The sequence below is a fragment of the Meleagris gallopavo genome, chromosome Z, assembly GCF_000146605.3.
Source record: "Meleagris gallopavo isolate NT-WF06-2002-E0010 breed Aviagen turkey brand Nicholas breeding stock chromosome Z, Turkey_5.1, whole genome shotgun sequence".
NCBI lineage: Eukaryota > Metazoa > Chordata > Aves > Galliformes > Phasianidae > Meleagris > Meleagris gallopavo.
The window spans coordinates 20,976,897-20,996,297 of NC_015041.2; the positions used below are offsets into that span (position 1 = coordinate 20,976,897).

A 19,401-nucleotide genomic window follows, 5' to 3' on the forward strand; every position below is an offset into this window, starting at 1 on the left:
CTGGTCTGGTGGATAGCAATACAACACACAGCAGGAGTTTGGAACTGTAGCTTGGTTTTTCTGATCCCATTTCTAAATTTCTTGGTTTGCATCCCTATATTCTTTCCAGGCTGCATGTCTTGATAATGAGGGAAAATAAGTAATTAAGTAATCTTTTTTTTACCTTGCATGACTTAATTTGCTAAGCAGTTGACTTTGAACCATTCGTGGTGTATGTATTTAGTGCTGCAGTGAAAACATTTAGATGTGAAGCTCCAAAAAGTGAGGGCTTCACAATGATAAAATTGTTCTTAAGCATAATTAATGTTTTAGAGTAATTCTATTTAATTAGCCAGCTCAGTTTCAGATTATAATTTGAGATTGAAAAATCAGAATACTGAAAGGCTTTTCAGAAGATGGGTGTTCAAAGTTGCACACATCCGGCAACATGCAGTGAATGAGAAGTTACACGTGTTAATGACAGCTTAAAGGGATAGATGGAAGGTAATGGGTGAGGAGTGATGAAACAGGGCTGAATCTTTGTTGAAAGATGTCAGCCTTTATCTGACTCTACAGTTAAGTGCCGATTTTGCCTTTCAAGGCTTGCATTTTGCTTGTATGTGTATATTAAAGCAGTCTATCTGCTGAATACATCAGCACATGATTTTTTTCTTTCCTAAGAACTTTTTTAAGTAAAGTGAAATACTTGCAACCTACTGGGCACAACTGGTAGATGACTTGGCGCAACAATATTACATCCCAGTCATGTTCATGACTTTTAACTTTCTGTCCTTCAGGGAACAACCTATCTTCAGCACCCGAGCTCATGTCTTCCAGATTGACCCAAACACTAAGAAGAACTGGGTTCCCACCAGCAAGCATGCTGTTACTGTCTCCTACTTCTATGACAGCACAAGAAATGTCTACAGGATAATCAGTTTGGATGGCTCAAAGGTAAGTTTTATTCTAGAGAAAACTTCCTTGCTTCTTTTTTGACTCTTGTATTTATATTCCAGACTGATGTATCTTCTCAGATTCTCTTGTCAGCATCTGAGTAAAAGATAAGTGATGAGTTGAAATGGTTATAATGTTTTATTAGATGTTTTAAGCATTCTTTGGAAAATACTGTTTTCTGTGTGTTCGTATAGACTTCGATAAATCTGTTGCTAAATCTAAGTGTTGACCTACTAATACTGAGCAATCAAAAGGTATTTCCTTTGAAGTGTACTAAAAACTACAAATAGTGTTCCAATAAATTATTTCTTTCACAGTATCCAATGGTGTATCGAAGTCATTGGTTTCATCCTTCATCATGAAAGACATCTGTTCAGTGCCTGTAATCACTCTGTAAATCCTTCTTTGTTACTTAATCTTCCAGTTTTTGCAGTACAGCTTGTGGTGATTCCTTCTTAAAGCTCTCCGAAGTAAGCAGTTAGCAAAAGTCATTTGGGTTGGGTTGGGATAAGGGTTATGTTTTGTTTTTTCATTTTTCTACACTGGGAAAGGTAATGTGTTGAACTGCTTAGGATAGTCATTTGGAAGACTTGGGGAAAACACTTGACTGTTTCTTAAGTTCTATCCCAAGTGTGTCTAAAAACAGTAGTTTTGCAAACATCATGTCAAGAAATCTCATCAATAAGAAAATTAACATTTTACAAAATGTTATCAAAACCTGTAATCCTTTCAAGTTACTTTCAACAGCAGCTTCTGGAGATGTGTGCATTCATGATAGTTGGAACTAAAGTATTTTGTTTAAGCATAACTGTTCCTGGAGCTTTCTTGGCTTTGTTGAAAGCTGAAAACCATTATTGTGCATATTTAAAGTTTTGAGTATTGCTACTTTGGTTGAGGAAGAAAAAGTTCTATCATACAGAAGTGTTAGGAATTTTTTATCAGAGATCTCGGTATGATACTCATTTAAGTGATCGAGGTTCTGGTATTGAAGCTTACCAACATTTTCCAAATTTTGTCTTTATTGTCTTCCCTTTCCAACCTTCCTTCAAATGATTTTTGCTTCTGTCAGATAATTAGGATACCTTTTTTTGTGTGTGTGACTATTTATGAAAGACTTGGATCTCAACTTGATGTTGTATAAGATCAGTGCTAATAGTTGTGATCTGTAGCACCCAAACTGATCTGCTCAGTTTACAAAATTCTTCTTCCAATACAGAAAGTTCTGTTGTCTAAAGCTACAATTCTTGCAGTGTGACTGCTAAGTTACATTGTCAAGTAATTGTTCATCTGCTTATATGCTCTTTTTTCTACTGCGGTGCTTCCTTTGTATTTATAGTACAATTGGCAAGGTATATTGATAATGCAATCTGTCATTTTTATTTATTCTCTTTAATTGCTGCAATCACAATAATATTTTCATCTCAAGCACTGTGTATCTGACTAAGATCTAGGATCCCCACCATGATTAAGGTGCACTGTTTCAGGGATCACTACACTCCTCTGAAACACACAGTTGAATACCAGAAGGACCATTTTATGAGGTTCTCAGCATAACGCTTTTATTTTTAATTATAGCCATATCTTTTCTTAATTCTTTCTGTATATATAAAGTCTTGTATGTATGAAGGACTAAATGTAAATTTAGAGCATTTGTGAATTCGGGGTGCATCCATATTACCTCTCTGCTATACTGCATACAGTTGGGTGTCAGTAAAACTAGTGATTTTTTGCCTCATAATGTCTAATGGTCACACAGAAGTGTTAGATAGGCAAAAGACAAAATATTGTGCAAATTAATTTTAGATTTAAAACTAAAAAAATCTTTATTCCATTATATTTTTAACAAGTTTTATATTGAAAAGGTCTGAAATTTACATGTTACCAGCTGCCAAAAATGCTTGTCAGACTATTCTGCAGCTCTCATCCCTTGAGGAATAAATCCTGCTAGGGTTTCTTGAAAGCCACATTGCTGATGAGGTTTATAGCACCCTATGGGTCTGGAGAGAATGAAAACCCATGTGGCTGCTCAGTTACAGCGGCCTAGGTACTAAGTAGTGAGTTGGTAAGTGATAGCTGTTGAACAGTCTTTCCAGCTGGACTATAGGAAGTCTGAGAGAGTGAGGTTTGAGTCATAGTCCTGCTTCTGCCATCCATGCCCCCTTCCAATCTTCAGGTCCATTCAATTCCCTTAGAGCTCCCTCATGGAGCAAGACCTCACCATCTACTCTCTCTGCAGCCCTGGGGGAAAAGATGCATTCTTCAGATTGCTTATACAGCGAGCCAGCCATAAGCTGAGTGTTTCAAGTCAGGGTATAGAGATATCTTCTCTACTAGTTATTTTCCATAACTGTTTTTAAGCAAATGTGTTTTTCTTTACTAGTAACTGGAACAATTCTTCAATTATTTTATTTTTTTAAAATTTTCATAGAATATCTTGAAAGCATGAGTTTTGGTGCTGGTTTATAGGGGAAAACCACAAACAAGCCTCATAAAATTTGTAGATCCTGTTTCCCCCTTACAGTTCCCCCTCAGCTTTCATTAGATTTCCTGAATAAAATTGAACTCCTGTACCCAAAGACTGAACATCACTATGTTGTTCTACTTTAAAACAGGACATGATCTTTTATGGCATGATCTCCACTCCCTTCAGAGAAATCCTACCATACATTTCAGATACACTTGAGTTTGCTTGTGGAGATCTTTGATGCATTTTAAGAGGTTTTATTTTTTCCTTTTTCCATTTCACTTGGTTTGTGAGCAAGGTACAGGTGTTAGACATGTTCTGTTTACTCTTTCTAGAAGCTCAAATAAATGTGTTGTATAAACCGGGTGATGTAGCAGCCAAGCACAACTCTTTCTTTTCCAAACAGCTTTATCCCACTCAAAATTGTTAGCTTCCATCAATTTTAGTTTGTAAATTGCTCTCGTGTAAAAGTAGGCATAGCTGGACAAGTCATTGGGTTAATGGTTCTTGTGGATGTAGTATTAGGTAGACTAAACTGCTCTTTTATGAGATTATTCCAGCTATGTATGTTATGCACTTTTTAAGCCGTACAGTGGTGTCCCACCTCTGTATAATGTTTTCTGAAGCTTCTATGTCTTCATAAAACACCTTGTACAAGAAATGAGGCATTTCCCTCTAACTTACCTCTGATAAATGTTCTTGGACCATAATGTTTTCACTGGACAGGACACTTTTTATAGCTGTATACTGTATATGAATCTCTGTCACCCATTGCAGAGAGATCCTGATGCAGATAATCTGGTAGAACTCGAACCTGACTGCGAGTAAATGCCTTTTATGCAACTTTTCTTCATATAACTGTAGAAATCAAGAGGAAGCCTGAAAAATAAAATCTGTTATGCAATACAACATGACAACATCGAGAAGCTGTTGCTAAGGCTTTCAGTTCTCATTAATTATATAGTCATTTCATATCTTCTTGTGTCTTAGTTCTTTTTTCTAGTAGGTGATGGAAGGAAGCCTCCATTATTTCTCCAATAACACCGCATATGGATACTAATTTATTCCCATAAACCCACTGTCTTTTCCATTCAGTCTTTGGTAGCCACTAAGGAAGGAGAATAAGTAAAGTGGTTCTTTTGGTTCCAGTTACAGTTGCAAAATTGGAAAGTAAAGAAAGTAAAGAAAGTAAAGAAAGACAGTAATTTTGTCTATCTAAAACAAAAGACATCTTAGGAAAAAAGTGATTTTTGTCTATAGATTTCATAAGCTATGCACATAATATTTCTGCTTTGAGTCAATCATTAGTGATCTTTACATTTTAATGACTTGTAAAATACACTAATCATATGTTAAAATAATAATGCTAAATACAGGTTGTAAATAAGTCCCATAAGCCTAGGTCTTCAGTGACCTTCCTTTGAAGAAGTTCAAAGATATTCTGTGTCATAATTTTTATTGCCATCATCTTTAGCACAAGCTGAAATCATACTTGACTGCTGCTGTTTTTCTTGCAAGTGTTGGACTTGCAGTCAGGAAAATGAACAGCCTAGTTAGACACGTGTTCTATTTTCTCATAGCTAAACTCATCTGAAAGTAAAACATGAAAGCTATTTTATTATTCCAACCAAATCTAAAGATAACAAGATCACTTTCTTCAAAAGCTAAATGTCTGCCTGTCAGATTGACTCTGTTCTGTTTTTAAGATATTCTTGTACATTTAGACTAACAACATTCTTAAAAGTTGATGACATATTTGACATTCCTTACACTAGTGACTCTGCAGTGCAATCTCCTGACATAGAGGAGAGCAGTTAAAACAGTATTTGCGTAGATGAAACAAGTTGAATAATAAATGATAATTCTAAAAACATTTTTTTAAGCTGAATTTATGAGATTCCAGTATCTAGTATTTCCAGAAGTAGCGAATGCTGCCTGTATCTACAGCATGCTCTAGCACTGCACATTCTTAAAGCATAATTAATTAAATATGAGAGATTGAGCACACTAGTGCTTTTAATTCAGAGAGAATTGAAAGCCCTGATTTTTCTTTTAAAATTGGTACCTAATAAAAGGGCTTGTCTTTGTATCAGTGGGATCTGAATCTAATCTTCCCAGCAAGAAACTTGCTATCTTCAGGCTAATACTGTCTGCTAGAGTGGAGCATTCTTGGCTTTTTTCTGTTGGAAAACAAAGGGCAGAATAGTAGCAGCCCTTTCTCAGCATGTTATTTTTCTAAAAAGTTTTCTTCCTACCAAATGGAAAGAGGTAATCTACCTTGAATGCACACTGCTGTGAAAATTGTGGCCTTTTTGTGTCTGCCAGTTCTTGGATTATCCCTTGCACAGGCAGGCACGTGGTCTCAGCTGAAGCATTGAGCAGTCTCAGATGAAAACTCATTGATTTGTCCAAGGTTTTGCACTGGGTTTGCAGTCACTGCAGCAGATTCCAGACCTCATGCTTCCAACCTGCCTGTTGCTTGCAGGTTCTAAGTCCTCTTCTGCGCTGACAAGTATTATACCAGTGACAAAATACCTTCACTCTCAAATCTGACATTAGTTCCAATTAACCAGGCAGTGAGTGGTGGTTAAGCAAGCAGACAAAATAGGTAGAGCTTGAGCTGGGGAGGAGGATTGTTTCTACACTGTCTCCGGGGTAGTTCATTTCAATCGTGCTGCTGTTTACAGCTTCCACAGCAAAAGAGGGCTGAACATTAGAGGAACTTTAGGAGCTCTGTTACAGACTTCCACCAGGTTATTTAATAAGGAGGGCTTCTGAGTACTAAGGAAAAAATACAAGATAAAGAGAGCCTCAGAATGTCTTTCTAATAAGTACACATTTTTCTTTCCTGTTTGATGCAGACTGCTGTTCCTGATAAAGTCCTTTAGGGGCCTTAGTGCAATTGTGAGCCTCTTGGCTTTATTTGGTCCTTCAACTTTATGCTTAAAGAAAGAATATTGTCTGAATTACCAATGACTTCTTGTCATAATGTGGGACACTTGTCTAATGTGTCCCATTTGAAAATGTGGTACGTTTTGTGGACAATTAAGGCTGCAATTGTTTTTCAGCCTTTAGTCAGACAGCAAATCCTATTCTTTATCTGATGAGACTTGTTGAATTGAGTGTAAGCTTCCAGGCATTCCAAAACTTTACAGTTTTCCACAGTAGTTGGCAAAACTTGCATTTTGAGGCAAAAGTTGTCAGAAAGAACTGCCTGTTTGATATTCTCAGCTACATCCAGATTTGCTTTTCCTATTTAATGTATGTATGGTGGAACTGCCAAAGCCACTGTAGAAGTTGCTAGCTTTGTTAAAGTTCCTTCATCTGTGATTTAGTATCTTTAACTCCCATACCTGTGAAGGAATAACCCATTTTTATGCTAGAGAAGAGAAGGCTCAGAGGATTTCTTATACCTATAGATACCTAAAGGAAAGGTGCAGAGAGGATGGAGCCAGCAGGCCATTTTCATTGTTGCCCGGTGTCAGCACAAGAGGCAGTGGGCCTCACTGAATGTGTACAAGTCTACAGGGCTAGACAATATGCATTCCAGGGTCCTGAAGGAAGTGGCTGATCTAGTTACTAAGCTGCTCGCCATCATATTTGAAAATTCGTGGCTGTCAGGCAAAGTCCCTGCTGACTGGAAAAAGGGAAACATCACTCCCATTTTTAGGAAAGAGAAAGGAAGACCCAGGGAAATGTAGGCTGATGAGCCCTGTGCCTGGGAAGATCATGGAGTGGATCCTGCTGGAAGCTGTGTTAAGGCACATGCAAGATGAGGAGGTGATCCAAGAGAGCCAGCACAGCTTCACCAAGGGCAAATTGTGCCTTATGAGTCTGGTGGCCTTTGATGACTTCGGTGGACAGAAGGACAACTGATGTCATCTGCCTGGACTTGTGCAAGACATTTGACATGGTCCTGCACTACATCCTTATCTCTAAATTGGAAAGATATAGCTTTGAAGGCTGGACAACTTGGTGGAAAAAGAATTGGTTAGAAGGTCGTAACCAGAGGGTTGTTGTCAAGGACGTGGTTGTCCTGTTGTGTAGCAGGTTGGCTGTGAGCCAGCAGTGTGCCCTTGAGGCCAAGAAGGCCAATGGTATCTTGGCGGGGTGCATTAAAAAAAGCATAGTAAGCAGGTTGAGGGAGGTGATTCTCTCCTTCTACTCTACCCTAGTGAGGCCACAGCTAGAATACTGTGTCCATTTCTAGGCTTGTCAGTTCAAAAAAGACAGGGGTCTCCTAGAAAATGTCCAGTTAGGGCCAGAAAGATGAGGGGCCTGAAGCATCTCCTGTCTGAGGAAAGGCTGAGAGACGTGGGACTGTTCAGCCTAGAAAAGAGAAGGCAGAGAGGATATCTCATAACTGTTTATAAATATCTAAAATGAGGGAGTCGAAATGGTAGCGACAGACTTTTTAAAGTTGGTGTGCAGCAATAGAACAAGGGACAGTATGCAGAAACTGAAACTCAAGGAAGAGCTTCTTTACTCTGAGAGCGATGGAGCACTGGAGCAGGCCTCCCAGACAGGTTTGTAGTCTCTCCTTCTCTGGGGATATTCGAGATATATCTGGATGCCTATCTGTATGATCTTCTGTAGGGTACCTGCTTTAGCAGGCTGTTTAGGCTCAATGATTTATAGAGGTCCCCTCCAAACCCTATGAATCTATGATTCTGTGACCAGGGAGAGGACAGTCACAAGTGATGTCCCCCAGGGGTCAGTCTTGGAACTGGTGCTCTTTAACATCTTTTATCAGTGTCATAGATGATGGGATTGTATATGCTCTCAGCAAGTTTTCAGGTGATACCAAGCTGAATAGTGCAGTGGACACCTCTTGAGGAAGAGATGCTATCCAGAGGGGCCTGGGCTTGGAAATTGCGTCCATGTCAACCTATTGAGATTCAGTAAGACCAAGTGCAAGGTGCGTTTGGATCGGGGAAATCCCAGACATGGATACAGACTGGGAGAAGAACTTGTTGAGATTAGTCCTACAGAGAAGGACTCAGGGGTTCTGATGGATGAAAGGCTGAACATGAGCCTGCAGTGCACTCTTGCGACCTGAAAAGCCATCTGTATCCTGGGCTGCATCAAAAGAGAGGTGGCCATAATGGAATGGGGGATGTGTCCTTGTAGGACTCTATCTGGAGTACTGCTTCTAGGCCTGGAGTCCCCAGCACAAGAAGGATACAGAGCTGTTGGAGTGGGTCCAGAGGAGGGCCTGATCAAAGGGCTGGTGCACCTCTCTTGTGGAGGAAGGTGAGGGAGTTGGTCTTCTTTAACTTCTTAGAGGAGAAAAAACTCCATGGAGACCTTATTGCATCCTTCCATTCCTCGAAGGGAGCTTATAAGCAAGAAGGGAAGCGACTTTTTAGAAGATCTGGTAATGATAGGACAAGGGGGAATGGCTTTAAAATAAAAGAAGGGATATTTAGAATAGATGTTAGGAAAACCTTTGCTCAGAGGGTGGTGCGGCCTTGTCACAGGCTACCCATAGGAGCTGTGAGTGCCCATCCCTGGATATGTTTAAGGCCAGGTTGGACAGAGTCCTGGGCAGCCTGATCTGGTGAGAGGCAACCCTGCCCAAGGCAGGGTATGTGGAGGTCAGTGATCTTTTATGTTCCTTCCAACCCAAGCCATCCTACTAACTAACAGATGTTTTATTAAATAAAAAGTATAGTTGAAACTCTTAATAGCACCATATACATAAGAAAGTAAATTATGCATTTCAGTTTTAATTTGCATGCCTTTGATTTTATGATTAGTTCATACTGTCCTGTTGTGAATTGTACTGACTGTCGGGTATGTTGTTAAATGGAACCCACTGGAGTCATTGTAAGAATCTATCCTGACATACATATATGTCTGAATTGTTCCACATCACAGATTTAGAATGTAGGACAAATCCATACTGTTGAATATAACAGATACACTACTGAATGTATGATAGAAATACTGTTGAGATCTGTTTAGCGTTTTTAGGCTGGCACATGGCCTCCTTCCACTGTCTACATAACAGGAGGAGAAAAATGCTATGAGTAGCTCTTCTTCTACAGTTATATGACCCTGGCATTGTTAGCCATTTTTGTTTGTGTATAGAGGAAAACAGGGTATTGCAATACAGAAACATTAAAAAAAACAACAAAAACAAAACACAACAAAAAAACCCCCACCTTGTTTTATTGCATGTTTCCAGGTAATAATTTCATATGCAGTGGGGGAATTGCAACAGCGGAGCTTGGGAGGTATTGCCTTAGGGGACAAAGAAACACACTCATGAGAAAAAGGACTTTGCTTGTTCTTCTCTTCAGATCTCATGAGCCTCTGAAGTTGCTTTGATGGATTCTTTTTACACTTCCTAACCATTAAATCTTTACTTGCAATTGCCAACAGGTATCTCTTCTACCCCAGCTTCTGCTCCTTTTTTTCAGACAAAGTCTGCTAATACAGGCTTTCATAATTTAGCTACCGTTGAAGTAGAAGAAGAAAGTTACCTGTTAGTTTGTATCTCATTTGGTGTACATGGATATTTGACTGCAATGCTGGTAGTTTTTATTATTAAGAAATCTAAAAATATTTGAAAAAAGCAGAAAAAGTCCAATTTTTTTTTACAACGTTCACTTTTTTTTCAGGCAATAATAAACAGCACTATCACCCCCAACATGACATTTACTAAAACATCCCAGAAGTTTGGCCAATGGGCAGACAGCAGGGCAAATACAGTCTATGGCTTGGGATTTTCATCTGAGCATCACCTTTCAAAAGTAAGTATGAGCAACAAAAACTGTTTGGGAAGCCAAGCAGCATAAGAATATTTGATTCCTGCTTGTGCATTGACTCAGTCTTGGTATTTACAAATAACTAAAAAATACCCTGTATCTACCCTTATAATTTGAAAAGACAAGACAGATCATAATGGCAGTATGCTTTTAACTCTTAGATAACTGTGTATTTTCTCTTAACTGGGAAAAGGGAGAAGATTTAAGTTTTTTAAATGGTAATTTGTTAGGCTTCTCTATTTTAAAGTTGTTGTTTTGTTACAGTTTTTCATAATAAGAGTTTATAAGAGTCAGTAATTTAGTGTTACTTCTATATTGAAATGGCCTAGAAAATAAGTTACTGATAGTCTTTTCATGCTTTTTTGTCTTTTAAGGCACATTCATTTTAACTTTTCTGCTGTGTGCATCTTGTTACAGATAATGCGACATGTGTAGGCTAAAGGTAAAGCTAGTGAAAAATTTATTTTATGTAAAGGAAAAGTACTGTTTATTGTTGCAGTACTGAAGTTGAAATAACTAATAAGGACCTTCTGTGCCCCACAAGATTTTTATTTTTTTTTTTAATTCAACTTGAGCTGGAGGGTAGTCAAACTTAATCTGGGGAAAACAGTAAACCCTTTAAATGGTGATAGAGTTGCTGTGAGAAACACTTCTATAATACCTTTTGCTATTAATATGAATCTGGTAGATAATTCTGGGAACCTGTACAAACCAGTGTCATCTTTCACCAGATAAAAAGCTTTCAGTTTGAGAACATTTCTCTGCATTAAGCAGAATTCCTACATCTCTGAAGTACACAAAAGATCTGGAAACCTAACTGAAATAGAGATGAATATATGGTTTGTGTTCAAGTAAAGAATAATATTCAGCTTCTCTCAAAAAAAAACAACCCAACACAAAACCAACCAACTAACCAAAACATGTCAACCCATTTGGGAAATAAATTATTAGTACACAAGTGGTAAGTGCGGGTCTGTTAGAAAATCATTAAAGAGACAACCATTCCATCTACTTTATGTAGACAATGTAATATTCTTGTAAGTTTTCTTCATTTCATAGTCAGAGAGCTTTAATTTCTGTGAAGCATCACAAATCCACAAAATTCCAAGTGATACCAATGATATATGTATGCATGTAGATTTATGCACATTATTGCTTCAGTGAACTTAGAAACTTTGTCATTTAAATTGGTATGTACATCCTAGAAGCTTTTGCTGACTAATACAGATATAGCTTTTGTTAGCATCTAAAAGGATCTAGCGTAAATGCCAATTTAGTTTATCTCTTTCTTGTACTATTTGTGTTTCTCAATCATAAAGCACCTCTTTGGAAGCAAACTGTGATAGTGTAGTCATGCATACCGTGTGCTTGCCAGGCTTCCTGCGTTGTTCTTGCCAAAGAACATACATATGTATTTTCATCTGTTTTTTCCACCACTCTTTCCTTGCTCTCCTCAGTGACCAATTTAATAACATTCTTTAGCTGCTATCAAATTGGTATCTACAATTTTTCAGTATACTCCTGGTTTAAAATGTTAGGTTACTGTTGTAAAAAACAATCAGAAAAAGTACAGTAGATATTTTGTCAAAAGGACATTTTTGAAAAGCAGTTACGCAAATTGCTATGATTCATGAAGGATACACAAATCTGTTGAGAAAAATAACAAGTCACAGACCTGTTCTGAAGGTTACGGTGACAAATCCTCAGGATGTTTTTAGGAAATTGTCCCCAGATTTTTTCAGGAATAGGTTGCTTCTAGATGTTGCCTTGAAATTAATTTGGGAACTTTTTTTTAATGTATTTGATGAATCAGAGTCCCAAGGTGAACATCCTTGTTATATGTAAATGGTTTTATATGTAACTGGTTTTGAAGAAGTGTCTCAGGGCTCTCTGGAGTATTTAAAGTTTCAGGGAACCCACAACTGCAAAACAGTTCATCCAGTCAATGATTGATTTGAAAAGGCCAATGAAGCATATAATCATGTCTTCTAATAAAATATTTATTCTTATATCATTATCCACTTAGCTGTGTTACTCTAAACAAGAAGATGATTATGAAAGCTTACTTATATTAAGAATTTGACTTTGGAATCATTTGGTTCATTTACCTTTGTCCTTCATAAACTAATTCCCAGAGTAGAGTGCATCAGTGGTAAACTTTTTTCTGTATTATCATTGCGATTGTGAGAATATTTGATTAGAAAATAACAACATGGTAATCAGTTCTTTATATTGAAGCAAGAAAATTAATTAAACATTTGTTTATCTTCATTAGAGCTTTTCTTAACGTGTCAGACCACAAATTCACTTTAAGATTATTCCATAAGGAGTCAGTCAGAAGTCAGCAGCTTTTAAAAGATGATTTCTGCATTGACGAGTATTCCCTTCACAGTATTAGGATTTCCTAGCATAGTCCCCCTTGCTTTTGAAGTAGGAAGAGTAGAATATCCCATGACAGTCATCAAAAACTGCAATGAATTTCCCAACCAGAATATAAGCCTGTGCTTTGGATAGCATTTGTCTGTATGGGAAGAAAAGCTCCTGTCCTATCCCTTTAAGTTAGTTAACCTGATTTATTGTGAACAATTTAAGAGTTATGAAGCATGACATAAGTGTCATCATGGGTATTATCCTTCCACAGTTTTTCATCTTTTCTTTAGATTATTAATCCTCCAGAATACTCTTCATACCATGAGACTTCTGTTTATTAATTGGGGGTTGTATCAAGAGATTAAACACCACCCAAAAGTCTCAAGGAATTCTAGTAAATTGATCACCTTCTTGGGTGGCTCTTCTTCAGAATATTGCATATTTATCAGTCTATTCACTCTTTTTATAATTTCTACCAGTGTGATACAGAAAATTACACTTACTGTCTTGTTTTTCTTCAACTGCACATTCTAAACTTCAGCATCATGTTTTCCATTTACCAGTCCTCTGGTTTTCAAGTCTTTGGACTTAAATAATAGGTTACCAATGAGATTTTGAGTATCAGTACTCCTAGAAGAGTATGATCTAGTTCTGGGGATCTATTGCCAATTTTATCATCTGTTCTGAGACCTTTTTTGATGCTGGATTAGTCTTTATGCGTGGTATTTTTCTATCTTCCTGTATCCAGGAAATGTATGTTTTTAAATAATCTGCTAGCTGAAATGTAAGATTCCAGAGAAGAAAAATGATACTTCCACAAGTGCTAATAGCCTACAGGAGAACTTTAAGGATAATAAGACTTTTTGTGTCTTGAACAGCAAGTGAATTTCTAATTGAAAATAGTTGAGAGTCTGTCAAACAAAGGTGGCCTTTTTAGCTTCTGTCTATGTGCAATACAAAACAAAACAACAACAACCATCCAGCAACAAACAAACAAACAAACAATCCCAAACAGTTTATTTGTATATTGCTGCTGGAGACATTTAGAAGCTGTTGGGAAAAAAACCAGTGTTTTTTGCAGAATGCAGTGTTTGGCCAATCATCGTAAAATTATATTTGTGTAAAAGCAGAAGGAAGTGAAATCAAGTGCTTGGCTACTTATAGCAATTTCTGTGATGTAAAGCTGAGATCACTAAATTTTTCTCTAGCCAGAAAATCTAAGCACAATTCTTTATAAGTTGTCCAACTCTCAGGTTTAAGGCTGCACGTATTTCTAAATTGCTGCTTTATGAATACGTGTAGCAGAGACATCAAGCTTTCCAGGACAATTACAGCAAGAAATGAACTTGAGTCAGCATTCCCACTGCTTAGATTTCTTAGATAGCTCTTGGAATTCTAAATGCTTTTACAAAATTTGGGAAGGAATTAGTATTGCTTAAGTCATGAAAGAGTGAAGGCTCTTAGGTCAGTAGTGACCACATCTGGCTTCAGAATCTGGTTATTCATTGTAAGGAAGAGAATGAAACCTAAATCTGACAGCAGCTATGTAAGATGGTTTATCACTATTACTGACTAAATGTGAACTGGTTTGTTTGGTGGGTTGGTTGAAACTTTTTTGCATTGTTAATTTCCTGCTGTGTAAACAGTACATTGTGTCTGAAATTTACTGGAAGCTATGCCCCTATGTAACTTGATCAAACGAGTATCTAATAGGGAGAACAAAATTAAAAATTCTAGTAAGATAATTTGACATTGTACAATGCAGTATGTTCTGCATGCAATGTAACTAATTCACACCTACTCTCTTCTTTCTCTCTTTTCTTTTATAATAACATATGTACATTCAGTTTGCGGAAAAATTCCAGGAATTCAAAGAAGCTGCACGGCTAGCAAAGGAAAAATCGCAAGAAAAGATGGAGCTGACAAGTACACCCTCCCAAGTGAGTTTTACTGCCTCTTTCAAGGCTAGTATCTCAAATTCTGTGCATACTGTTTTAAGAATTTGTATTGTATCTTACAAACACATGCCCTTTTAAAAAAAGGAACAGGGTATTTCCTGTTAGCTTGAATCCTCTCAGTGGTCAACCATAAAAGCATCCAGAAGTCTAAGAACACCTTTAATGTATGTTCCAGAGGAATCAGAGGGAGTTGTTTTTGGAGCTGGCTGGAGCTGGCTGCCATGGGGCAGCTCCAGGACTTGGCTAGCAGAGGCCAGAAGGTTGGGGCAGAGGGTAAGGAGAGGCATGGCCAGTCCAGCTGACATAAGTGAACAGATATTCAATACCATATTAGGAGTTGATTTCTTTTTTCTTTTCAAAGGAGAAAAATAAAGTGTTTGTTTCTTTCTCAGTCCTTTTTTTGAGCTTCACCTAGAATATTAGTAAAGATGGTGAGCTGTTATATAAGAAAACCTATAGTTAAGAACTTTTATTATTTTTCCTGTTGTATCCCTGAAACTTGAGCTGTTACACTGTAAAGGACTTTATGTAAGAATCATTCAAACAAAAATCAAAGTTAAAACAGCAAACTATTTTCACTTACTTCCAACTTTGTAGTGTTCATTCGTGCTGTGTAAAGGGCGATTATAGTCTCGTGTGGTTCTGAGTTTTATTACAGTTAGCCATTTTGCAAAAGAAGAATTAAAAAAAGATGTTTCTAATCATGTGATTTGGGTAAATATAAGCCCAGCAGAAAGATAATATGGTTGTATTTGTTATATTTACATTAATCATACCTAAAATCAAGTTCCTTGAAAGTAGATACTTTGAATTTGCTGTGGGAAAAAAAGAAAAGAAAAGAAAAAAGAAATTGCATGAGGCATTTATGCTCATCCATTCCAGTGTTTTAATGCAATTGTGAGAAGGTGATTCCTGTTTTTGGAAAATGACACAGCTTTACAACTTCTACAGTGATTCCTTATTTAGTAGAATTAATGCAGCTGTGTGTTTGTTTATTTTTGTCTGTTTTATTTTGTTTGTTTTTGAGAGTGCATCTTTATTCATTGAATGAGTGCATCTCTTTGGTTTTTTTACACTGATGGCAAAAGGATAGCATGTGTTTTGCAGCATGCTGTTGAAGTAGGTTTACTGCTTCAGAAGAAAGAGACATCTGATGTCCTTCCCAGAGAAGTCAGGGGAGCAGCCTCAATATATACAATGAAATAGCTTCATGTTGTTTTCACTGGTAGGCATTTTGCCCTAGTGCTAAGTTAACTTTTGGTATTCTGTCTGTACTGTAAGAGGAGAAAAATTAGGCAGTCTCTTTTTTTTTTTAAATACTGATTTTCATGATTGTCTCTGAATTTCTGATAAATTTCATAAGTGCATAGATAATGGAAGCAGATTTTGATATTATTAACTGGTGTATACATTTAGTTTTATAGACAGTGGAGAGTTTCAGCCAGACCTCTAGTTACTGAACATTATTGGTGAAATAATTACTATGCTTCTATTTTTGCCATGATAGTTAACAGTCTGGACTCAGGAGTTAAATCTGACAGTGTCAAATGGAGTTGCTTACTTGGTTTGGACATAAGTTTGAATTAGTCAGAGACAAGATTCTTTTATCTAGCAGTTGCCTAGGGTTAAAGCTTTCACTTTTTCTATATAAGCTGTTAATATTGTTCATTTTCCTGTATACTTGGAGCCCAACATTTTATGCTGTAGGCAGCTGTAGAAACGCTACTTTGAGCAATTCTGTAATGCATGCTGAGAGCTGCAATTTAATTACTGCACACTTAAGAATAACTTCTTATTCAGTCCTTCCTTTTCATTTCTTGGCTTTTAACTGCATTGGTAAGTTAGTGTATTTCAAAAGGTATAGTTAGCTCAAGTGCTGACATATCAGCATAATGGTTGTCACATACTTAATGCTTCCCATTAGTTCCCCAGGGAGAAGGCAGTTGAATCAGAAATTCTGGAGTTCAGAGCAGATAAGAAGTGATGGTTTTGTGGCATATTTTGGCACTTATATGGTGCGAGTTTATTCAAAGAAATTAATAACTGGAGGGGAAGATGGATGCTTGGTAGTGGGTAAGGTAGGTGGGACACTGAAGACCAAAGGAGTACTTTCTATCATTTTGATAGTCTTTCCAAAAGTGGTTGGCACTTAACTCCAGAGTTGTTTTTCTTAATAATTTTACAGCTCTTTTCCCTTTTTCTTTGGTTTTCAGCAAAAGGACCAGAGGGACCAGCATGGAGCTGCATCAGAGGGTTAGGATGCTCAGGTTGGGTGTTAGGAAAAGGTTCTTCACCAGAGTGTGAAGAAGGCACATAACAGACTCCCCAGAGCTGTGGTCATGGCCCCAGCCCGCTAGAGTTCATAAGGCATTTGGACAGTGCTCTCAGAGTTTAAATATTGAGTGTTCCTGTCTGGAGCCAGAAGTTGGAATTGGTGATCCTTGTGGGTCCCTTCCAACTTAAGGAAAGAGATATATTCAGTGGCCAGGCAGAACTTCCCAGGAACGTGTTGGTTTTTTTTCTGGGGAAATTTTGACAGGAAGGATGGTGGGAGGTGATGTATAAACAGTGTGGTTTATAAGAATATTGCAGTTAACTGCAAGGGTGAGTCCTCTGCTGCCGCAGACTTTCAGATAGTCCTTCTGCATCAAATTAATTGTAGGAAAATACTGTATATCAAAACTGGAAAATATACACTTAAAGCTTACATTGAATATCTTATAGTACTGTTTAAAGAGTGTCTTTCTCATTATTTACCAGTTTATTAAATGTATTGGGTAAGGTACATTGTTCACCCTCTCTGCTGCATAGTTCTAGGAAAAGAAGGACATATGCTTTTTTTGCACTCAGTGTGTTCCTACATGTTAAATCTTTATTAAAATATGTTTACATCTAGCATAACAAAACCTTGCACAAAGCATTTACTGGCCAGCATTGTTTGATGCAACTCTGCAAACATTTCTGGCATATGTCAGTTTTAATTCTGAATGTCCTTCAGGAACTTGGTGTGAAAGTACAGAGAAAAATAAAAAAGGAGATAACAACAGAAATGTCACATAAATAAAATAGGAATTTATAGCTCGTGTACTTTCCACTTAGCCATGTTGGAAACTTAAGAGCCATCTTATATAAAGTCTACTGAAGTTGGGCTATTTTTCTAAGATGCTGGAGCTTTAGAAGTGTTGGTATTGCGTAGCTAGGTATTTCTCACCTTAGAAAAGTCCTTTGGTGGCTAGGAAGTAGTAGTCCCATGTTAAGAATATATTTTTTTCCTACTTGTTTCATTTGAGGACATGTATTCTTCAACTGTTTTTTCCCCACTGAAACACTTCGTAGAAATTCTGCATTCTTACTGTTTCTTTAGTACTGCTTGTCCTTCTCCCATTTATCAGCAGGCTTTGCTTTAATTTCCCAGAATATCAGATAATAAATAAAATCACCTTAACTGTAAAATATAACTTGTCCAGAGAATTACAGTGGTGTGGACCAGCAAATCATGAAAGATGCTGCTTTGTTGTATGTAAGTCACGCTGAGAGATGGTACTTTTTACTAATAGAGAGAAAAGCATTATTTCTGTATCAAAGAACTTGTGCTTTCTACTCACCTCTATTAAGACAGACTCGTGTAACAATACAGACTTTATTTATATCTGAGCTGTATGAAGGCATCAGTCTGAGGTGGACTAGAAAGAAGTTGTCAATGTTGGTACTCCTAAGACCACTTGTGCATGTAGGTACCCCATCTGTCGTCCTTTTAACCTTACCTTTGTGTTAGGGTTTTGCAAGGATATTATGTTGTTCATATAAAACTAAAATACAGGCTCCTCTGCTCTGCCACCTCTTCTTTTTCAGACTCACCTTCAATACAGAGAAATGAAACAATGGATCTTACAGTGGCAAGAGACTTATGACTTATTTTCAGTTACTGGTTTGCCAGCACATTGAAAGAGTAACACTTAGTTATACAGTTCACTGAACTGTATGAGGCAATAGCCTGAAAACTTTTGTTGCTGTTTTTGTTGGGATTTTTTAGCCTTTTTTTTTTTTTAAATACGTTCCAGTGCAGAACTGAATGTTACAGGTTAGGATGCCAGAACCCTCATTCCACTCTTAAAACTTATGTCTGAATCTCAGTTTTTTTCTTCTCTTAGCCAGAATCTGCCATTAGATGTTTCTTGTGACCATGGCCATTTTAATAACATATCTGAAATTTTGTGCTGTCATTCAAAACAATCGGACTCTTCTCATGTGACTCTGAGGCCTTTCATATGCACACTACTAAGGATAGTGATCATCTGCTAAATTTTGTATTAGGTCTTTTGATATTGCAGGAAATGGACCAATTTTAGCAAAATGGTCCTGGTTTTGTCACCCGTTGGCTTCTTTGTGGACAAGCAGTTTTCTTACACAACTTGTGGAAAAGTGACTGTGGGATGTTTGAATTTCTGTATTGGTGCAAGTGTTTCCACTTGTATTATGGTACCTGAATTGATAGCTGGCAGCCTTGTGAAATTGCAAGGCAGGAACTGGACAGAGAAATACAAGCTAGTGTATGGAATGCTAATAACAACAACAACAAAAAGCAACACTTAAAAAACAAGCTGGAATTGATTTACAGGCAGTGAGCCTTTAGGTATTACAAAAACTGTCATGTTTGCTTGAATTTTTGTCACTTAATTTTCACTCAAATTGAGAGTCTGTGACAGTGCCTTACTAAGAAATAGGCAAAGATGGAACTTGCACATCTTTTTTTCTGCTGAAGAGAATTCTTTCATGCTTTTGTAATTAACATGTTCTAATAGATCATCTGTGGCTTTATCAGCATAATAATAGTGTTGCAGGAATTTCAACTTAAAGATACAAGCAAACCAGTTTTCATGGGCTACAGTATATATTTTTTTAG

General features: G+C 37.2%; 1 protein-coding gene across 1 annotated transcript in view; it reads left to right on the forward strand.

Moving 5' to 3' along the window:
* The first annotated feature begins 735 nt into the window (after positions 1–735).
* Positions 736–19,401, forward strand: part of HOMER1 (homer scaffold protein 1) — a 66,345-nt gene continuing 47,679 nt past the window's right edge. Inside the window, exons 1-3 of the mRNA XM_010725516.3 lie at positions 736–933; positions 10,024–10,155; positions 14,388–14,480. Coding sequence (XP_010723818.1) covers positions 745–933; positions 10,024–10,155; positions 14,388–14,480 — 414 coding nt within the window. The 5' untranslated portion in view covers positions 736–744. The remainder of the gene's footprint in view (positions 934–10,023; positions 10,156–14,387; positions 14,481–19,401) is intronic.